The sequence below is a fragment of the Cherax quadricarinatus genome, chromosome 14 (genome assembly GCF_038502225.1).
Source record: "Cherax quadricarinatus isolate ZL_2023a chromosome 14, ASM3850222v1, whole genome shotgun sequence".
NCBI lineage: Eukaryota > Metazoa > Arthropoda > Malacostraca > Decapoda > Parastacidae > Cherax > Cherax quadricarinatus.
This window is the reverse complement of record NC_091305.1, coordinates 5,128,991-5,153,568: the sequence shown is the minus strand read 5'-3', so window position 1 is coordinate 5,153,568 and position 24,578 is coordinate 5,128,991. Positions and strand designations below refer to the sequence as shown.

Sequence of the window (24,578 nt, the reverse complement as noted above, 5' to 3'; positions counted from 1 at the left end):
AAATGCCAGTTGCAAGTAGGAAAACTGTCCACCAAAATATCAGTCCTTAACTTTACAAATTAATTTTTCGAGTTCTTGTACAGAATTGAACTTGAGTTCCCGAATTGAATGTCATCTATTTTATAAAATAGAACCACCTATAATGTCAGCTAATATCATCTAATGTGTGGTATAAACCTTGGTAATAAATACCGACAAGTTGGTTTAGAAAGACACGTAAGCAAACACTATATCATATTTATTAGAAAACGTTTCGGTCCTGAGACCTTGATCACTTCTAACATACGGAGGTAGAAAGACATTATATATATAGGCGGAGAGTGAGATGTGACGCACGTGACCTGAGGAATGTCATAAGAACATAAGAATGGAGGAACACTGTAGAAGGCCTACTGGCCCATGCGAGGCAGGTCCTTATCAAAACAACCTCTACCTATGATGAGGACGGGTAGACGATGAAATCATGTGACTCCTGTGTTGTTGGGTTGGTGCTGCTTAAGTATCATGTATGCCAATGTTTTTGAAATTTTGTAGTTTCCAGTGTTGCGTTCTATAGTGTTGGTGACGGCGATTAGTGAGGCTTCTAGGCACCGTCGGCATCTGAGGTCTGGTTCGGTGAGAACGAGTTGTGCCTCGTTCCAGTTCATCAAATGCCCCGTGGAGTCTCTGTGGAGGACACAGGCGTACCTTACATCGTCTCTGTTAGAGGCATTTCGATGCTCATTCAGGCGGACTGCAAGATCTCTGCCTGTCTCGCCTACATATTTCTTGGGACAGAACCCACAGGGGATAGTGTAGACGCCTGCTTTAGAAGTTAGAGGTGTGGGGCTGCGTTTTGTAGTGAGGTCTTTGATAGATGTGTTTATGGTGGAAACGTTGATGTTACTCATAGCAAGTGCCCGGCGAGTATTCGTGGCAACATCGCCACATGGGAGTACTATGAACTGTTTAGGGGGCTGTTCCATGGGCGGTTTGTTGAGGATAGCTTGTGCCTTGAGTCTGCAATCTCGGATGAAGAAAGATGGGAACTGAAGACATGTAAAGGCTTGTGTTATGTAAGTGCATTCTTCTTCTAGAAAACAAGGGCTGGAGATGCGAAGAGCTCTCAAGAAGAAGCCAATGAGGACTCCTCTCTTAGTGTGGGTGTCTTGGTGTGAATAAAAGTGTATAAGATCGTCCTTGTTGGTAGGTTTTCTATACACTTTGAAGAGAAGTTTGTCACTGTCGGGAGATCTGCACAGTAGAACGTCGAGGAAAGGAAGTTTGCCATCATTTTCGATTTCAAGTGTAAACTTTATTGATGGTTCAACTGCATTGATCTTGTTGAGAAGGGCCTGGATATTGAGACGTCTCGGATAGAAAACCAATATATCATCAACGTATCTTAGCCAGGTAACGGTGTTGGGAATGAGGGTGCCGAATTTCTCTGTCTCCAGGTTTTCCATGAAGAGGTTGGCAAGCACAGCACTGAGCGGGCTGCCCATTGCCATCCCAAAGCATTGTTTGTAACAGTTGTCCTGATACTTGAAGAAGTTGAAATTAACACAAAGTTCCACTAGATTGATGAAATCTAGAAGAGGTAAAGGGAGGTCGTGGTTTTCAGTGAGCCTCTGTCTCAGAATGTTGATTGCAGCGTCAGTAGGAACGTTGGTAAAGAGGGCTGTGACAGCGAAGGAAGCCATGCTTTTGTTTTTGACATTCAGGTTGGAAATTCGGGAGAGAAGGTCACCTGAGTGTTTGAGGTGGGCTTGACTGATGGTGCCCAGAAGCGCTGAAAGGTATTTGGCAAGGTGATAGTACCTATCAACTTACTAGACTATAATCCAACTAATTATTTCTTATAATCATTTACAATGATGCAGTTGTAAAAATGATAGACCTGCTTTACACAGCACTGGAAAATAAAGAATATCCATTAGGACTTTTTGTTGACCTACTCCACATCCTACTCCACAAACTTGACCATTATGGTATAAGAGGCCATGCACTTGCATATTTCAAATTCTACTTTACTAATAGGTATCAGTATGTCACCATTAAAGACACAACCTCCTCAACACGACCATTTGATACTAGAGTGCCACAGGGAAGTGTCCTTGGTCCCCTGCTCTTTCTCTTTTATATCAATGATCTTCCCAATGTATCACAACACCTGAAACCAATTCTCTTTGCTGACGACACGACTTATGTCATCTCCCACCCAAATCTTGCCACGCTCAACACCATTGCTAACGAGGAACTACTAAAAATATCTATATAGATGACAGCCAATAAACTTAAACTCAACACTGATGAAACCTTCTATATTATGTTTGGTAACAGAGCAGGTGATGCATAATTAAACATTAAGATTGACAACACCCTCATTGCTAAACATAAAGAGGGCAAATTCCTGGGCCTACACTTCAACAGCAACCTGAAATTCAGCACCCATATCCAGCACGTAATGAAAAAAGTATCCATAATTGTTGGGATCCTCTCTAAGATATGTTACTTCGTACCACAATCAGCCCTACTCGCACTATACTATTCATTCATCTATCTCTACCTCGCATATGCCATTTGTCCCTGGGGATCAACAGCAATTACCCACCTGAAGCCAATAATAACCCAGCAAAAGCTGCAGTACGAATTATCAAGCAATCCAGTGCTAGGCAACACACCCCCCACTTTTCAAATACCTAAACTTACTCACTGTTCAGAACATCCACACTTACTATTCTGCAATCTACATCTACAGAACCATAAATTCCAATATTAACCCTGAACTAAAACACTTTCTTGATAGTTGTGACAGGACCCATAGACATAATACCAGACACAAACATCTCTTTGACATTCCTCGTGTCCAGCTAAATCTATACAAAAATTCAATATACATAAAAGGGCCTAAAATGTGAAACTCCCTGAAAATTCTAGAACTGCAGACACAACCACCATTTTCAAAAGCACTGTTAAAAAACATCTTATCTAAGGTACACACCCCACTGGTAGCTAGCCACACGAAAACTGCTTTATTTTGCACATATTCAAAGCAAAATATACTTACTGATATCTGTGACTCCCCCTAATTTACACATGACTGTAAGCATAAAATTCTGAATACAGCTGTTGCATTATAATTCTTAAGCTAGTCATAAGTTTGACTAAGGCAGATTACTGAGATTTATAAAAGCAAACAGATTACTGGGAGTTATATCTAGAAGTGTAAGCAACAGATGTCCAGCGGTTATTTTACAGCTTTATACATCATTAGTAAAGCCTCGCCTAGATTACACAGCTCAGTTCTGGTCTCCATATTACAGAATGGATATAAATTCACTAGAAAACATCCAGCGTTGAATGACTAAATTAATACATGGCATTAGAAATCTTCTGTATGAAGAATGATTGAAGACACTTAAACTACATTCACTTGTAAGACGAAGAATGAGGGGAGACATGATCGAAGTGTATAAGTGGAAGATGGGTATTAACAAAGGGGATATAAATAAGGTTTTGAGGATATCTCTCCAAGAGAGAACCTGCACTAATGGATTCAAGTTAGACAAGTTTAGATTTCAGAAGGATATAGGAAAGTACTGGTTTGGTAATAGGGTAGTTGATGAGGGGAATGGTCTGTGTAGTAGGGTGATCGAAGCTGAAACCTTGGATACTTTCAAATTTAGGTTGGATAAATACATAAATAAGAGGGGTTGGATTTGAATGGGACTTGCACATAAGTAAATAGAATTATCAAAGCTTATTGCTTGGGTAGCATTTATTCTGTTAGTGGGTTGGATTTGTGAAGGACCTGCCCAGTATGGGCCAACAGGCCTATTGCAGTGTTCCTCCTTTCTTATGTTCTTATGACACTCCAATATAGGAGCCCTTCCTTATCTTGCACATATCCAAAACAAAATACACTTATTAATATCTGTGACTTCCCCTAATCTACACATGACTGTAAACATAAAATTTTGAATAAAGCTATTGCTTCATAATTCTTAAGCTAGTCATATGTTTTCCTAAGACACTTCAATGTAGACACTATCATGCCAAAATGACACCATTTCCATTAATAGATAAACTAATTGTTAAGTTCTTAAACATTTTGAACTACCTCAATTTTGTAAATCTAGTTAATCACTACAATTACCTAACCTTATTACCAGTATGATCCATATCCTGTGTCTGTATAGAGTAAGAACTAGTATTAGTCTACCCGAACTGCCTAGGAATACCTAGGCATACTAGTGGCCTTCTTTGTAGTAAGTATTATGTAAGCCTCACATTGTAATATCAACAGAGAAATAAAGAATTTTAATTTTAAGTTAGGCTTCAGCTTACCCGAAATGTTCAGCATAACCATGGGCTTTCAACATGGCCTCAAGTGTCGCCCATTTCTGTATAAAAAGTGTATCATGTATTACACACACCAGCAGTTCCAGGAACAGCTGTTAAAAATTGACCACTGTCTGGAAAATCTTCCAGCTCCTGCACCCAACATCTTGCTCCTGGGGAATTTCAACTTAAGGCACCTAAAATGGAGGAATATAGCAAATAATATTGTTGCAGTAATAACACCAGGAGGCAGCTCTGATGAAAACTCACACTCGCACGAGCTTTTAAATCTCTGCACAAAATTCAATTTAAACCAGCAAATAATAGAGCCTACTAGACTGGAGAATACACTAGACCTCATCTTCACTAACATTGATGATCTGATAAGAAATGTCACCATATCAAAAACAATATACTCAGATCACAACATAATTGAGGTTCAGACATGTATGAGTGGAGCCCCAGACCGACATAATGAGACTAGTCACGAGGGAGCATTCACCAAATTCAACTTCAATAACAAAAACATAAAGTGGGACCAAGTAAACCAAGTCCTAACCGATATAAGCTGGGAAGATATACTAAGCAACACAGACCCCAACTTATGCCTAGAACAGATTAACTCGGTGGCACTCGATGTATGCACAAGGCTTATTCCTCTAAGAAAAAGGAGGAGTAGATGTAAAATAGAAAGAGACAGGCGCTCCCTTTACAGGCGACGGAAAAGAATAACAGAGCGGCTAAAAGAGGTCAATATATCTGAAATGCATAGGGAGACACTGGTCAGAGAAATAGCAAGCATCGAACTTAAGCTAAAAGAATCCTTTAGGAGTCAGGAATCGCGGGAAGAACTAAAAGCCATAAATGAAATCGAAAAAAACCCAAAGTATTTCTTCTCCTATGCCAAATCAAAATCGAGAACAACGTCCAGTATTGGGCCCCTACTTAAACAAGATGGGTCCTACACAGATGACAGCAAAGAAATGAGTGAGCTACTCAAGTCCCAATATGACTCAGTTTTTAGCAAGCCGCTAACCAGACTGAGAGTCAAAGATCAAAATGAATTTTTTATGAGAGAGCCACAAAATTTGATTAACACAAGCCTATCCGATGTTATCCTGACGCCAAATGACTTCGAACAGGCGATAAATGACATGCCCATGCACTCTGCCCCAGGGCCAGACTCATGGAACTCTGTGTTCATCAAGAACTGCAAGAAGCCCCTATCACGAGCCTTTTCCATCCTATGGAGAGGGAGCATGGACACGGGGGTCGTCCCACAGTTACTAAAAACAACAGACATAGCCCCACTCCACAAAGGGGGCAGTAAAGCAACAGCAAAGAACTACAGACCAATAGCACTAACATCCCATATCATAAAAATCTTTGAAAGGGTCCTAAGAAGCAAGATCACCACCCATCTAGAAACCCATCAGTTACACAACCCAGGGCAACATGGGTTTAGAACAGGTCGCTCCTGTCTGTCTCAACTATTGGATCACTACGACAAGGTCCTAAATGCACTAGAAGAGAAAAAGAATGCAGATGTAATATATACAGACTTTGCAAAAGCCTTCGACAAGTGTGACCATGGCGTAATAGCGCACAAAATGCGTGCTAAAGGAATAACAGGAAAAGTCGGTCGATGGATCTATAATTTCCTCACTAACAGAACACAGAGAGTAGTCGTCAACAGAGTAAAGTCCGAGGCAGCTACGGTGAAAAGCTCTGTTCCACAAGGCACAGTACTCGCTCCCATCTTGTTCCTCGTCCTCATATCCGACATAGACAAGGATGTCAGCCACAGCACCGTGTCTTCCTTTGCAGATGACACCCGAATCTGCATGACAGTGGCTTCCATTGCAGACACTGCAAGGCTCCAGGCGGACATCAACCAAATCTTTCAGTGGGCTGCAGAAAACAATATGAAGTTCAACGATGAGAAATTTCAATTACTCAGATATGGTAAACATGAGGAAATTAAATCTTCATCAAAGTACAAAACAAATTCTGGCCGCAAAATAGAGCGAAACACCAACGTCAAAGACCTGGGAGTGATTATGTCGGAGGATCTCACCTTCAAGGACCATAACATTGTATCAATCGCATCTGCTAGAAAAATGACAGGATGGATAATGAGAACCTTCAAAACTAGGGAGGCCAAGCCCATGATGACACTCTTCAGGTCACTTGTTCTATCTAGGCTGGAATATTGCTGCACACTAACAGCACCTTTCAAGGCAGGTGAAATTGCCGACCTAGAAAATGTACAGAGAACTTTCACGGCGCGCATAACGGAGATAAAACACCTCAATTACTGGGAGCGCTTGAGGTTCCTAAACCTGTATTCCCTGGAACGCAGGAGGGAGAGATACATGATTATATACACCTGGAAAATCCTAGAGGGACTAGTACCGAACTTGCACACGAAAATCACTCACTACGAAAGCAAAAGACTTGGCAGACGATGCACCATCCCCCCAATGAAAAGCAGGGGTGTCGCTAGCACGTTAAGAGACCATACAATAAGTGTCAGGGGCCCGAGACTGTTCAACTGCCTCCCAGCACACATAAGGGGGATTACCAACAGACCCCTGGCAGTCTTCAAGCTGGCACTGGACAAGCACCTAAAGTCAGTTCCTGATCAGCCGGGCTGTGGCTCGTACGTTGGTTTGCGTGCAGCCAGCAGCAACAGCCTGGTTGATCAGGCTCTGATCCACCAGGAGGCCTGGTCACAGACCGGGCCGCGGGGGCGTTGACCCCCGGAACTCTCTCCAGGTAAACTCCAGGTAAACATACTGGGCAAGCACCTCAGAGGCAAATATATTTATTTTAAAAGATAAAATGAAAGTCTGTGGCCCAGGTATCTTCTTTTTCTATGGAAGTGTGATGGCAAGATTCCCAGTGTGCCATGACATAGACATTGGTAGTAAATGATTATACATTTCATTTTAAATGCCTTCACAGTTTTATTGGCAATTGTTCCTATCCAAGTCATAATATCTGTGTTAATTTTGGTGGCAGATGCAATATCAGGAAAACATTCACTTCCTATATTAGGAGAGAATATGCAAAGCACTGAGTTTAAAATTGACTGAGGTTTGAAGCAGGACACAATGGTACAGCTTCCACAAATGTTATATGTACTCTATGTGCTCAGATTTTAGGCAGATAATCTATGTCTGCAATGCTCTTAGGTTAAGCAGCGAATTATAAAAGCATCACTGTACTTGCCAAAAAAAACAAGAAAAATACTTAAGATGTGAATGCTTATTATGTATTTTTGTGTGTATTATGTTTCATTTTTATTATTTCCAGAATTCGAACAAAATGTCAGAAAAGATCAGTGTGGGTGTGCTGACTGTTAGTGACCGATGCTCCACTGGAGAGGCAACTGATGAAAGTGGTGCCAATCTTCAGTCACTAATATCCAGTGGTGAACTTTTTCCAGGAACGGTAGGAGAATTACTTAAGAATATTTTAGTTTTTGTATAGTTGGTTTAAATATATCTTAGTCACCTAAAACAAAACAAAATTAATGCCAGTGTATGTATGTACTCATCTATTTGAGGTTGCAGGGGTTGAGACTCAGCTCCTGGCCCCATGTGTATGTATGTATGTACATATGTGTGTATATGTATGTATGTATGTAGTGGCACCTGCCAGCTTCAGGGAGTCCCAAAAGTCTAGAAAATATGAAGAACTTGCCCATCATTATATGTTTGTTCCCATAGGCTCAGAGACCCTTGGCTCCTGGGAAAAGAGTGCATCTATGTTCATTAAAGAGCTAGGCAAAAGACACACCAGGGTAACTAGGGATGCCAGGGTTGCTAGTTTTCTGTTCCAGCGACTCAGTGCTGCTGTTCAGAGGGTTAATGCCTGCTGTATTTTGGGCATGCGCCCCAGTTCTAAAGAGCTGGATGAGGTTTTCGCATTATAATCAGTGACAAACACGTAACAATATGTACTAGACGTGTATCTCTCACATTTCATGTACTGTATATGCCATCTTTATATCAACAATGTATGTCTTAAACCTTTTGTACCATATTATGTAATAAAATATTCCTATTGGTAAAAAAGAATGAAAAGATGGGGTGGTAGGGGAAGTGGAATATTCAAACGGCTTCAGGAAGAAATCCAAATATTCTTCCTTGAAGCCTTTTTATCCACTTCTCCAAGGCTATGGGTCTCATAGTTTACACCAGAGGTGGACCCCCATCAATGGTGATAAGTTCCAGCTGCTTAGGTATGGAAAGAATGAAGAAGTCAAAAGGAGCACTATATACAAAACTCAAGAGGGTCACCAAATAGAACGTAAGGAACACGTAAAAGACCTAGGAATAATTATGTCAGCGGACCTTTCTTTTAAAGGCCATAACAAGACAAAGATCATGACAGCCAGGAAGATAATGGGGTGGGTATTGAGAACTTTCAGAACAAGGGAAATAATGCCGATGGTGACACTCTTCAAATCGCTAGTGCTCCCTCACTTAGAATATTGCTCAGTGCTGACGGCCCCTTTCAAGGCAGGAGAAATATTGGAGCTGGAACAAATACAGAGATTGTTTACGGTTCACATTGAGCCAGTAAAGCACCTAAACTACTGGGAATGCCTGGAAGTCTTGAACATATACTCATTGAAGCAGAGGAGAGAGAGGTACATGATAATATATGCCTGGAAGGTACTCGAGGGCTTGGTCCCAAATCTGCACACTGCCATAACAACATACTGGAGTTAGAGATATGGGAGGAAGTGTTAAATAAACCCAGTAAGGAGCAGGGGTGTGGTGAGGACAGTAAGGGAACACTGTATCAACATCCAGGGTCCCAGACTTTTCAACATCTTACCAGAAGATATCAGAAACACTGCTGGAACAAGTGTAGAAATCTTCAAGAGGAAACTAGACAATTATCTTCACCAGGTGCCAGATCAACCAGGCTGTGATGGATATGCGGGGCAGTGGGCCTCCAGCAACAACAGCCTGGTTGACCAGACAAGCACCAGATGAGCCTGGCCCATGGCCGGGCTCAGAGAGTAGATAAACTCTTGAAACTTCAAAGGTATATCAAAGGTATATATATACATATATGTACGTAGTAGATTGGTAGACAGCAACAGCCCAGGGAGGTACTACCGCCCTGCCAAGTGAGTGTAAAACGGAATCCTGCAATTGTTTTACATGATGGTAAGCTTGCTGGTGTCTTTTTTCTGTCTCTTAAACATGCATGATTTCAGGTATGTCTTGCTACTTCTACTTACACTTAGGTCACACTACATATACATGTGCAAGCATATACATGTATATATATATATATATATACACACCCCTCTGGGTTTTCTATTTTCTTATTAGTTCTTGTTCTTGTTTATTTCCTCTTACCTCCATGGGGAAGTGAAACAGAATTCTTCCTCCATGAGCCATGAGTGTTGTAAGAGGCGACAAAAATGCCAGGAGCAAGGGGCTAGTAACCCCTTCTCCTGTATATATTACTAAATGTAAAAGGAGAAACTTTCGTTTTTCCTTTTGGGCCACCCTGCCTCAGTGGGATACGGCCGGTGTGTTGAAAGAAAGATATATACAGTGGAACCTCTACTTGCGAGCGTGTCCACATATGAGTTTTTCCAAATACGAGCAGTCAATGGGTCGATTTTTTGCTTCCATACGCGAGCAAAATTTCCACAAGCAAGCAGACCTCAGGGCAGGTTCCTTGACACTGGTGAGGGGCTCATGCTCTTGATCTCGGGAATTGTATCTCATTTGTTTGTTGAACTATCTTATTGAAACTTGGGCAATGTATGATGGAAAGATGCTTCTTAACGTATACCAAAAATGAAAGAAATCTAAGCATAAATAATGGAATTCACTTTTCAGCAATCAGCCACTCCTTAGCCGTAATTTCGAATGTTTTTTATGGTTGTATTCTCGTTTGTTTGGTCTCATTTGATAGAATGGAAGATATTTTGCAGAACTAGATATGATTTTGATTGCTTTCACGACGAAAAGTGCCTTGAAATTGAGCTCAATCTAGGACAAATGGTCAATTGCTTGGCTGTTTCAGAGTAAACAAATGATGTCACTGTCCATTCCAATATGCAGTTGTGAATGGGTTGACATTATTTATACAATTATTGCAATAAGGAATAACAGTACATCTTATACTTTTTGTGTGAATAAAAATTACAAATTATTTATATAATAATATGTATAATAATACATATAATAATAATATAATACAATAATAATAATATGTATAATAATAATACATATACAGTGGACCCCCGGTTAACGATACTTTTTCATTCCAGAAGTGTGTTCAGGTGCGAGTACTGACCGAATTTGTTCCCATAAGGAATATTGTGAAGTAGGTTAGTTCATTTCAGACCCCCAAACATACACATACAAGCGCACTTACATAAATACACTTGCATAATTGGTCGCATTGGGAGGTGATCGTTAAGCGGGGGTCCACTGTATATTAATATGGTACAGTGGACCCTCACCATAACCTTACGTTAAATCCACCATACGATACATTTTAACGCAAATATTTTGCCTCGCCTCACGCTAAAAAACTCAGCTTACGTGATTCGTTCGAGACCCGTCCGTGTGGCCTGAACGCACCTCAGCTGTCCCGTGGGTGCCAGTGTTTACAAGCCAGCCAGTGCGGTCGCATCCACGCATACAATCGGAACATTTCATATTATCACAGCGTTTTTAGTGATTTTACCTGCAAAATAAGTCACCATGGGCCCCAAGAAAGCTTCTAGTGCCAACCCTGCGGGAAAAAGGTGAAAATTACTATGGATATGAAGAAAGAGAGAATTGCTAAGTACTAAAGTGGAGTGCATGTCTCGGAGCTGGCCAGGTTGTATACCAAACCCCAATCAACCATTGCTACTATTGTGACCAAGAAAACGGCAATCAAGGAAGCTGTTCTTGCAAAAGGTGCAACTTTGTTTTCGAATAAGAGATCGCAAGTGATAGAAGATGTTGCGAGACTGTTATTGGTGTGAATAAACGAAAAACAGATAGCAGGAGATAGCATCTCTCAAGCGATCATATGTGAAAAGGCTATAAGTTGAATGAGGATTTAATTAGAAAAACGCCTGCAACTAGTGGTGATGTGAGTGAATTTAAGGCCAGCAAAGGTCGGTTTGAGAGATTTAAGAATCGTAGTGGCATACAGTGTGATAAGGCATGGTGAGGCTGCCAGTTCAGACCAAAAAGCAGCTGAAAAATATGTGAAGGAATTAAAGGATTACATAGACAGTGAAGAATTGAAACCTGAACAAGTGTTTAATTGCGACGAAACAGGCCTGTTTTGGAAGAAAATGCCAAACAAGACCTACATTACTCAGGAGGAAAAGGCACTCCCAAGACATAAGCCTATGAAAGACAGGCATACTCTCTTGATGTGTGCTAATGCTAGTGGCAATTGCAAAGTGAAGCCTTTATTGGTGTATCACTCTGAAACTCCCAGAGCATTCAGGAGAAACAATGTCCTCAAGGAGAATTTGTGTGTGATGTGGAGGGAAAACAGTAAAGCATGGGTCACTAGAGACCTTTTCTATGACTGGTTACACCATGCATTTGCCCCCACTGTGAAAAATTACCTCCTGGAAAATAAATTGGGCCTTAAGTGCCTCCTGGTATTAGACAATGCTCCTGGTCATCCTTCAGACTTGGCAGAGCGACTTTCTGGGGACATGAGCTTCATTAAGGTCAAGTTTTTGCCTCCTAATACCACTCCTCTCCTGCAGCCCATGGACCAGCAGGTCATTTCAAACTTCAAAAAACTCTACACCAAAGCTGTTTCAAAAGTGCTTTGTAGTGACCACAGACACTCTATTGACTCTAAGAGAGTTTTGGAGAGATCACTTTAGCATCCTCAATTGTGTAAACCTTATAGGTAAGGCTTGGGAGGGAGTGACTAAGAGGACCTTGAATTCTGCTTGGAAGAAACTGTGGCCAGAATGTTTAGACAATAGGGATTTTGAAGGATTTGAGGCTAACCCTGATAAGCGTATGCCAGTTGTGGAATCAGTTGTGGCATTGGGGAAGTCCTTGGGGTTGGAGGTTAGTGGGAAGGATGTGGGAGAGTTGGTGGAGGAGGACAATGAAGAACTAACCACTGATGAGCTGCAAGATCATCTTCAACAGCAAGAGGCCAGACCTGAGGAAACTGCTTCAGAGGAGGGAATAGAGAATTTGTAGAAGTTGCCTACTTCAAAGATTAAGGAAATGTGTGCAAAGTGGCTTGAAGTGCAAACCTTTATGGATGAAAATCACCCTCACACAGCTATTGCAAGCTGTGCTGGTGACTATTACAATGACAATGTTGTGAACTACTGTAGACAAATCATAAAGGAATGGGAGGTGCAGGCCTCTATGGGCAGATATGTTGTGCGACAGAGGTCCAGTGACTCTCAAGCTGGTCCTAGTGGCATTAAAAGAAGAAGGGAAGTAACCCCGGAAAGGGGATTCCCCTTCTAAACATTAATAAATTCCACACTCTCCCCTCCTCCCATCCCATTAATCATCACCAGATCTTCAATAAAGGTAAGAGTCAGTTTGTGCGTATTATATTGATTTGATTTCCATTATTTCTTATGTGGAAAATTAATTCACCTTATGATAATTTCAGCATACGATGAGCTTTCAGGAACGGATTAATATCGTATGGTGAGGGTCCACAGTACTACATATAACAATTATAATAGACTGCTTCAAAAGGCCGTCACTAGATGGCAGTGTTTACCACAACAAAGACGGAGGGGTTGTGGCCGCCTCCACCTGTTACATAATGACATATTTTATTCATTCTAGAGTATTTATCATGTTTCTATGTTTGTATTGTTTGTTGTCATATTAGATGAACTGTGATATATAAATAAGCCGTATAGATGATATTAGCAGACTTATTCATGAAGTATTTTGTCCGGTCTCGAGACAAACTCTTGTCCACCGCCGACACCGCCCATACCACTACATGAATGTCATATGATATATACTCTAGAATGACTAAAATATGTCATTCATGTAGTGGTATGGGCGGTGTCGGCGGTGGACAAGAGTTTGTCTCGAGACCGGACAAAATACTTCATGAATAAGTCTGCTAATATCATCTATACGGCTTATTTATATATCATAGTTCATCTAATATGACACAACAAACAATACAAATAACATAGAAACATGATAGAAACATTTTAGTCATTCTAGAGTATTTATCATGTTTCTTTGTTATTCATATTGTTTGTTATGTCATATTAGATGAACTGTGATATATAAATAAGCCATATAGATGATATTAGCGAAATTATTCATGAAGTATTTTGCCCAGTCTCCAGACAAACTCTCGTCCACCGCCAACACCACCCATACCACTACATAAATGGCATATTTTACTCATTCTAGAGTATATATCATGTTTCTATGTTATTAATATTGTTTATGTCATATTAGATGAAATGTGATAGATAAATAAGCCATAGAGTTGATATTAGAGAAATTATTGAAGTACAGAATTCCAATGGAACGGATTAATTGCATTTCAATTAATTTAAATGAGGAAAATTGACTCTACAAACGAGCAAATCTAGTTGCGAGCAAGGTCATGGAACAGATTAAACTTGCAAGTAGAGTTTCCACTATATATATATTTTTTTTTTATTATCACACCGGCCGATTCCCACCAAGGCAGGGTGGCCCGAAAAAGAAAAACTTTCACCATCATTCACTCCATCACTGTCTTGCCAGAAGGGTGCTTTACACTACAGTTTTTAAACTGCAACATTAACACCCCTCCTTCAGAGTGCAGGCACTGTACTTCCCATCTCCAGGACTCAAGTCCGGCCTGCCGGTTTCCCTGAATCCCTTCATAAATGTTACTTTGCTCACACTCCAACAGCACGTCAAGTATTAAAAACCATTTGTCTCCATTCACTCCTATCAAACACGCTCACGCATGCCTGCTGGAAGTCCAAGCCCCTCGCACACAAAACCTCCTTTACCCCCTCCCTCCAACCCTTCCTAGGCCGACCCCTACCCCGCCTTCCTTCCACTACAGACTGATACACTCTTGAAGTCATTCTGTTTCGCTCCATTCTCTCTACATGTCCGAACCACCTCAACAACCCTTCCTCAGCCCTCTGGACAACAGTTTTGGTAATCCCGCACCTCCTCCTAACTTCCAAACTACGAATTCTCTGCATTATATTCACACCACACATTGCCCTCAGACATGACATCTCCACTGCCTCCAGCCTTCTCCTCGCTGCAACATTCATCACCCACGCTTCACACCCATACAAGAGCGTTGGTAAAACTATACTCTCATACATTCCCCTCTTTGCCTCCAAGGACAAAGTTCTTTGTCTCCACAGACTCCTAAGTGCACCACTCACTCTTTTTCCCTCATCAATTCTATGATTCACCTCATCTTTCATAGACCCATCCGCTGACACGTCCACTCCCAAATATCTGAATACGTTCACCTCCTCCATACTCTCTCCCTCCAATCTGATATTCAATCTTTCATCACCTAATCTTTTTGTTATCCTCATAACCTTACTCTTTCCTGTATTCACCTTTAATTTTCTTCTTTTGCACACCCTACCAAATTCATCCACCAATCTCTGCAACTTCTCTTCAGAAACTCCCAAGAGCACAGTGTCATCAGCAAAGAGCAGCTGTGACAACTCTCACTTTGTGTGTGATTCTTTATCTTTTAACTCCACGCCTCTTGCCAAGACCCTCGCATTTACTTCTCTTACAACCCCATCTATAAATATATTAAACAACCACGGTGACATCACACATCCCTGTCTAAGGCCTACTTTTACTGGGAAAAAATTTCCCTCTTTCCTACATACTCTAACTTGAGCCTCACTATCCTCGTAAAAACTCTTCACTGCTTTCAGTAACCTACCTCCTACACCATACACTTGCAACATCTGCCACATTGCCCCCCTATCCACCCTGTCATACGCCTTTTCCAAATCCATAAATGCCACAAAGACCTCTTTAGCCTTATCTAAATACTGTTCACTTATATGTTTCACTGTAAACACCTGGTCCACACACCCCCCTACCTTTCCTAAAGCCTCCTTGTTCATCTGCTATCCTATTCTCCGTCTTACTCTTAATTCTTTCAATTATAACTCTACCATACACTTTACCAGGTACACTCAACAGACTTATCCCCCTATAATTTTTGCACTCTCTTTTATCCCCTTTGCCTTTATACAAAGGAACTATGCATGCTCTCTGCCAATCCCTAGGTACCTTACCCTCTTCCATACATTTATTAAATAATTGCACCAACCACTCCAAAACTATATCCCCACCTGCTTTTAACATTTCTATCTTTATCCCATCAATCCCGGCTGCCTTACCCCCTTTCATTTTACCTACTGCCTCACGAACTTCCCCCACACTCACAACTGGCTCTTCCTCACTCCTACAAGATGTTATTCCTCCTTGCCCTATACACGAAATCACAGCTTCCCTATCTTCATCAACATTTAACAATTCCTCAAAATATTCCCTCCATCTTCCCAATACCTCTAACTCTCCATTTAATAACTCTCCTCTCCTATTTTTAACTGACAAATCCATTTGTTCTCTAGGCTTTCTTAACTTGTTAATCTCACTCCAAAACTTTTTCTTATTTTCAACAAAATTTGTTGATAACATCTCACCCACTCTCTCATTTTCTCTCTTTTTACATTGCTTCACCACTCTCTTAACTTCTCTCTTTTTCTCCATATACTCTTCCCTCCTTGCATCACTTCTACTTTGTAAAAACTTCTCATATGCTAACTTTTTCTCCCTTACTACTCTCTTTACATCATCATTCCACCAATCGCTCCTCTTCCCTCCTGCACCCACTTTCCTGTAACCACAAACTTCTGCTGAACACTCTAACACTACATTTTTAAACCTACCCCATACCTCTTCGACCCCATTGCCTATGCTCTCATTAGCCCATCTATCCTCCAATAGCTGTTTATATCTTACCCTAACTGCCTCCTCTTTTAGTTTATAAACCTTCACCTCTCTCTTCTCTGATGCTTCTATTCTCCTTGTATCCCATCTACCTTTTACTCTCAGTGTAGCTACAACTAGAAAGTGATCTGATATATCTGTGGCCCCTCTATAAACATGTACATCCTGAAGTCTACTCAACAGTCTTTTATCTACCAATACATAATCCAACAAACTACTGTCATTTCGCCCTACATCATATCGTGTATACTTATTTATCCTCTTTTTCTTAAAATATGTATTACCTATAACTAAACCCCTTTCTATACAAAGTTCAATCAAAGGGCTCCCATTATCATTTACACCTGGCACCCCAAACTTACCTACCACACCCTCTCTAAAAGTTTCTCCTACTTTAGCATTCAGGTCCCCTACCACAATTACTCTCTCACTTGGTTCAAAGGCTCCTATACATTCACTTAACATCTCCCAAAATCTCTCTCTCTCCTCTGCATTCCTCTCTTCTCCAGGTGCATACACGCTTATTATGACCCACTTCTCGCATCCAACCTTTACTTTGATCCACATAATTCTTGAATTTACACATTCATATTCTCTTTTCTCCTTCCATAACTGATCATTTAACATTACTGCTACCCCTTCCTTTGCTCTAACTCTCTCAGATACTCCAGATTTAATCCCATTTATTTCCCCCCACTGAAACTCTCCTACCCCCTTCAGCTTTGTTTCGCTTAGGGCCAGGACATCCAACTTCTTTTCATTCATAACATCAGCAATCATCTGTTTCTTGTCATCCGCACTACATCCACGCACATTTAAGCAACCCAGTTTTATAAAGTTTTTCTTCTTCTCTTTTTTAGTAATTGTATACAGGAGAAGGGGTTACTAGCCCATTGCTCCCGGCATTTTAGTCGCCTCATACGACACGCATGGCTTACGGAGGAAAGATTCTTTTCCACTTCCCCATGGACAATAGAAGAAATAAAAAAGAACAAGAGCTATTTAGAAAAAGGAGAAAAACCTAGATGTATGTATATATATATATATATGCATGTGCGTGTCTGTGAAGTGTGACCAAAGTGTAAGTAGGAGTAGCAAGATATCCCTGTTATCTAGCGTGAGCGTGTTAGATAGGAGTGAATGGAGACGAATGGTACTTGGGACCTGACGATCTGTTGGAGTGTGAGCAGGGTAATATTTAGTGAAGGGATTCAGGGAAACCGGTTATTTTCATATAGTCGGACTTGAGTCCTGGAAATGGGAAGTACAATGCATGCACTTTAAAGGAGGGGTTTGGGATATTGGCAGTTTGGAGGGATATGTTGTGTATCTTTATATGTGTATGCTTCTAGACTGTTGTATTCTGAGCACCTCTGCAAAAACAGTGATAATGTGCGAGTGTGGTGAAAGTGTTGAATGATGATGAAAGTATTTTTCTTTTTGGGGATTTTCTTTCTTTTTTGGGTCACCCTGCCTCGGTGGGAGACGGCCGACTTGTTGAAAAAAAAAAAAAAAAAAAAATATATATATATATATATATATATATATATATATATATATATACATATATATATATATATACATATATATATATATACATATATATATATATATATACATATATATATATATATATACATATATATATATACATATATATATATATATAAATATATATATATATATATATATACATATATATATATATATAAATATATATATATATATATATATATATATATATATACATATATATATATACATATATATATATACATATATATATATATATATATACATATATATATATACATATATATATATATATATATACATATATATATATATATATATACATATATATACATATACATATATAAATACATATATATATATATACATATATATATATACATATATATATATACATATACATATATATACATATACATATATATATACATATATATATATACATATATATATATACATATATATATATACATATATATATATATATATATATACATATATATATATACATATATATATATATATATACATATATATATATATATACATATATATATATATACACATTATACACCTACCATCCGACTTACGACCTGCTCGACTTACAACCACTCGACTTAAGACCGTGTTTTTTATGCCAAATTTCTGGGAAATAAACAAATATTTGTGTTGTACATAGTGTTTATCCTAAACCTTACAGTATAAAATACAGTACTAACAACATAAAAAGTAAAGTCAAACATGAAATACCAAATAAAACAATAAAATAGTTTTATTTTGGTATTTCATGTTTTACTTTACTTTTTATGTTGTTAGTTGTTTATTTCCCAGAAATTTGGCATAAAAAACACGGTCGTAAGTCGAGTGGTCGTAATTCGAGCAGGTCATAAGTCGGATTGTGTGTGTGTGTGTGTGTGTGTGTGTGTGTGTGTGTGTGTGTGTGTGTGTGTGTGTGTGTGTGTGTGTGTGTGTGTGTGTGTGTGTGTGTGTGTGTGTATGTATGTGTGTATGTATGTGTGTATGTATGTGTGTATGTGTGTATGTATGTGTGTATGTGTGTATGTATATATGTATATATATATATATATATATATATATATATATATATATATATATATATATATATATATATATATATATATATATATATATATATATATATATATATATATATATATATATGTGTGTGTGTGTGTCTGGCTTGGTGAGGCTTGGGAACAAAATTGGGATTTTGCTGCCAATCCCACATACGGTTTGCTGGTGGATACTGGACATCATAGGCTGGTTGTGCGGGTGGTTGTGGTTGTGGTGGGCTGGTGGCTGATGCTCCGCTTTGTCCTTGAACTGACGAGTCAGCAGCGTGGGTCCCAGCGTGGGCTGGTGAGTCACCCATGGCGGTGCCACTACCATCACCACTACCACCATCCACTGATGCTTGTGGTCTATCCATGCCAAGTGTAGCCACATCATCCTCACTATCACTACCTAAAACTGGTGTAGGGCCACGGGATGTACTCCGGGACGTACTCCGTCCCCTGGGCACAGCATAGGGTACACTACCCGAGTGCATGCAGCGGCAAGCATACCGATGCTTCACTGGTGAATATGATTCCTCACTATCACTACTCGAATGATCGTCGAGCGCAATAAAATCACAATCCACGTCACTATCATCATCATTACTGAAGTCAGAGGCCTGGCCATGGAAAAATATTAGTTTTCTCTTGCGTTGGGGCACAGCCGACCATGAGTCACGAGTGCCCACACCAGAGGTAGAAGGTTGAGGATCGTCAGGGTTTTCTGCACTATTATCGATATCCTGGTCATTCCTTTCGGTCACTAACTGATCAAAGCCGTAGAATTCGTCTTCATTTCCACTTCTATCAGTGTCAGAACTATCAGATAGGAAGAGGAGAGTCCCAATTTTCCGGGGAGTGAGAGCTGACTTGCGACGAGGCATGGTGAACAAGGGTAACTGAGCCGGCATTCCCACAATGCTATGCGGGGGCCTAGATTTTTTGTTTACGGCGCACACCCACCACGCAGACCCGTTCTCTCACATGTAGGCCTATGAGCGCTTTTGCGCTAAATTTGACGGCGCTAGAATTTTGGTGTAGATCTATGGTTTGGACACTCATCGTGAAGCCGTAGATCTATGGGACAGACCCTGAAAGGGTTAATGCCTAGTTCTATTACTAACTTAATATAATTTAGTGTAAACTTGTTATCTGGCATTTATATGCATTTATAAATGGAAAAAATGGTGTTCTGCCTTCCGGCGATGCCTGCTTTCCGGCGACAGCCTGGAATCTAATCCGCCGTATAAGTGGGGCCCTACTGTATGTGTGTGTGTATATATATATACAGGTCTCCCTCAACATTCACAAGGGTTAGGGGATCAAGAGCCTCGCGAATGTTGAAAAACCGTGAATGTTTGGTGCCCCAATGTATTGTAGGGAAATATATTACAATACTGCTTCCTTAACTTGTTGAACCATGAATAATCATAAAATACATGAAAACGTCGTAAATTGTACTAAATATATACATGTTATGCTTTAATAACGTATGTTATTTAATAACATGTATGTTATTAAATACCACAGACTCCACCACTGCCTCCACCAATGCCTCCACCACTGCGAGTCCCTACTACCCTCCCTCCGACCCCCGCAACTGGCAGCCAGCCCTCCCACCACTCAGTGTGGTGAGTGTTTTGTTTGTTCATTATTTGCTATTAAACTACAGAATAAATAATGTAAACCCATTCATGACTGCATATTGGAATGGCTATTAGGAAAGGTATTAGACGGTGACATCATGTGTTTACTCTTGAACACTGCAAAGAATCGAACATTTCTGCTATTGATAATAATAATAATAATAATAATACATACGACATAATTGAAGAAGGAAATTGTACAAAAATACGAGGGAGTGGTTGACACATCGTCAGTGTGACTTTGTTTATGCTGGAGTGAACATTAGTCTCCCTGCTCTTCCAAACATTTCACAATAATTCAGCGGTTGAGGCAGTGGTATTTAATAACATATATGTTATAAATTCGGAGTGTGGAAATTAGGAGAAGGTGTGGAGTTAATAAAAGCATTAGTCAGAGGGCAGAAGAGGGGTTGTTGAGGTGGTTTGGTCATTTAGAGAGAATGGATCAAAGTAGAATGACATGGAAAGCATATAAATCTATAGGGGAAGGAAAGAGGGGTAGGGGTCGTCCTCGAAAGGGTTGGAAAGAGGGGGTAAAGGAGGTTTTGTGGGCGAGGGGCTTGGACTTCCAGCAAGTGTACATGAGCGTGTTAGATAGGAGTGAATGGAGACGAATGATACTTGGGACCTGACGATCTGTTGGAGTGTGAGCAGGGTAATATTTAGTGAAGGGATTCAGGGAAACCGGTTATTTTCATATAGTCGGACTTGAGTCCTGGAAATGGGAAGTACAATGCCTGCACTTTAAAGGAGTGGTTTGGGATATTGGCAGTTTGGAGGGATATGTTGTGTATCTTTATACGTATATGCTTCTAAGCTGTTGTATTCTGAGCACCTCTGCAAAAGCAGTGATAATGTGTGAGTGTGGTGAAAGTGTTGAATGATGATGAAAGTATTTTCTTTTTGGGGATTTTCTTTCTTTTTTGGGTCACCCTGCCTCGGTGGGAGACGACCGACTTGTTGAAAAAAAAAAAAAATGTTATAAATAATAATAGTACATGTTATTATTAATAACATGTATTATTATTAGCATGTATGTATTTAATAACATATATGTTATAAATAATAATAGTACATATTATTAATAACATGTATTATTATTAACATGTATGTTATTAAATACCATTGCCTCAATCACTGCCTCTACCACTCCAGTCACACTCAATCTACAAGCACCAAACAATGAATTATTGTGAAATGTTTGGAAGAGCAGGGAGACTAATGTTCACTCCAGCATAAACAAAGTCACATTGACGATGTGTCAACCACTCCCTCATATTTTTGTACAATTTCCTTCTTCAATCATATTTATTATTATTATTATTATTATTATTATTATTATTATTATTATTATTATTATTACTATTGTTATTATTAGCTGTAGCAGAAATGTTTAATTCTTTGCTGTGTTCAAGAGTAAACACATGATGTCACCGTCTAATACCTGTCCGAATAGCCATTCCAATATGCAGTCATGAATGGGTTTACATTATTTATACTGTAGTTTAATAGCAAACAATGAACAAACAAAACACTCACCACACTGAGTGGTGGGAGGGCTGGCTGCCAGTTGCGGGGGTCGGAGGGAGGTTAGTAGGGACTCGCAGGTGGCGGGAAACTTAAATATGATTTGGCGGCTGGGAATTTGGTGGCTGGGAATTTGGCGGTTGGGAATTCGTGAATGTGTGAAGCCCGTGAAAGTTGAAAACGTGAATGTTGAGGGAGACCTGTATATATACATACATGTATGTTTCTTTCAACACACCGGCCATATCCCACCGAGGCGGGGTGGCCCAAAAGGAAAAACAAAAGCTTCTCCTTTTAAATTTAGTAATATATACAGGAAAAGGGGTTACTAGCTCCTTGCTCTCGGCATGTTAGTCGCCTCTTATGACACGCATGGCTTACAGAGGAAGAATTCTGTTCCACTTCCTCATGGAAGTGGAACAAATGCTTCCTCTGAGCCATGCATGTCGTAAGAGGCGACTATGATGATGGGAGCCAGGGGCTAGTAACCCCTTCTCCTGTATACATTACTAAAGTTAAAAAGAGAGACTTTAGTTTTTTCTTTTTGGGTCACCATGCTTCGGTGGGATACGGCCGGTTTGTTGAAAGAAGAAATGGGTTATTAATGGTTTTAGGTGACTTGGTGTAGTAGGTCCCTCACAAATACCATAGGTGAGGTAAAGATAGATTAGAGAGTACAGTACAGTGTAAATAGTGTTGTTTGAGGTACACAGTAACGTATCTTGGAGAGGATGCCTACTGTTCTGCAGACCTAAGTTATGTCCTTTATGTGGGTATTAAATTTTTAGAAGAAGAATTAATTATGTTTCTATATTTACTTCTTCAGGTGGACCAGTATTTGTGTGTTGCTGATGACTGTTCCTTGATCATTAAGACATTGATCAGTTGGTGCGAGGTACACAAGCTGCAGCTGATACTGACCACTGGTGGTACAGGCTTTAGTCCACGGGACATCACACCCGAAGCTGTGAAGAAGGTTTGCTTATAGATTTGTCACTCTTTTGGATCTCAATGTACTATTTGTAAAGACATAAATAAATAAAAAAAAAAATAAAAAATAATTAGTCCATCCTCAAGAATGTAAAATATTCATCATGTCAAGGAATGTTTTGACATTTCTTTGTAAGTTTTTATGCAGTGAAGCTATTATAATTTTTGTAAATACAGCCTCTCCTCACTTAGTGACGTACTCGTTTATCGACGACTTGGACTTTTGACGGGCTCTCTGACCAGTATGCATACGTAAATAATACATATTAGAGCTGATTTCCTCTATTCTGTATATTACAATACAGTGGACCCCCACATAACGATCACTTCCGAATGCGACCAATTATGTAAGTGTATTTATGTAAGTGCGTTTGTACGTGTATGTTTGGGGGTCTGAAATGGACTAATCTACTTCACAATATTCCTTATGGGAACAAATTCGGTCAGTACTGGCACCTGAACATACGTCTGGAGTGAAAAAATATCGTTAACTGGGGGTCCACTGTATACGTACAGTACACTACTATGTAAACATTTAAAAATATACCAGAAATGTTATAAATGGCACAGTGATATTAAAACAATATCAAAGATGGTTGACACAAACCCACTACCATTATAGTATGTTCCTCACTTAGTGACGAATTCATTTACCGATGTGGTCTTAGGAACGGGACTCCATCGTTAAGTGAGGAGAGGCTGTATTTGATTTAATGGGCTTAAGAAATTCAGGACAAAAATTTGCCAAATCAGTTGATTTGGCAACAATAAACAAAGTCTTTTGCTTACATAATTGTCTGCTATTGTTACAATCACTGAAAAACAATCTGCTCTCTGTCAGCCACAGTTGGCATTACAGGCAGCTCGATCCTCCATGTTAGTCTGAAAAAAAAAATAGAATAATACCTGCTGAAAGTGCCAGATGAGCCAGGCTGTGATAGCTGTGTAGGTCTGTGAGGCACTAGCAGCAACAGCCTGATTGATCATGTAGTCAAAATATGAGATGATGAATTAGACACCTGTAACACCTGGGTATCTATTTTGTAGACATTTCATCAACCAGATACCCAGGTGATATACACATCTAATTAATCATGTCAGTATTGCTTACTCTGCTGTTGGGTGCTAATTCTCAGGATATTTCAAGTTGCAGTCTATGCTTATTTATCACTCAGAATATCCTAGAGCAGTGATTCTCAACCAGAGGTAAATTTACCCCTTGGGAGCAAAAAATTACATGGCAAGGGATAAATGTATATTGCTATTTTTGTGCAAAACCTGAATAATTTATTTTTTTCAGACCACCTTGTTTTTCTGTCCCTTTATGATGGCGATAAATTTTTTGTATGGAAGTAAGTGGGTAAATGGACAAATACATCAAGCCGAGGGGGTTAATGATGGAGGAAAAGTTGAGAATCCCTGTTAGTGTTTAAACAACAAAAGGAATCCTAGGGCAGATTGGGTGGAAA

The 24,578-nt window shown here is 39.7% G+C and overlaps 1 protein-coding gene across 2 annotated transcripts in view; it reads left to right on the top strand.

The window, feature by feature from the left end:
- The window catches only part of cin (Molybdenum cofactor synthesis protein cinnamon), a 70,896-nt gene that overhangs the window by 7,295 nt on the left and 39,023 nt on the right, over positions 1-24,578 (top strand). For both annotated transcript variants that reach the window (XM_053787103.2, XM_053787112.2), the window contains exons 2-3: positions 7,642-7,779; positions 22,946-23,095. In XM_053787103.2, coding sequence (XP_053643078.1) covers positions 7,654-7,779; positions 22,946-23,095 — 276 coding nt within the window. In that variant the 5' untranslated portion in view covers positions 7,642-7,653. The remainder of the gene's footprint in view (positions 1-7,641; positions 7,780-22,945; positions 23,096-24,578) is intronic.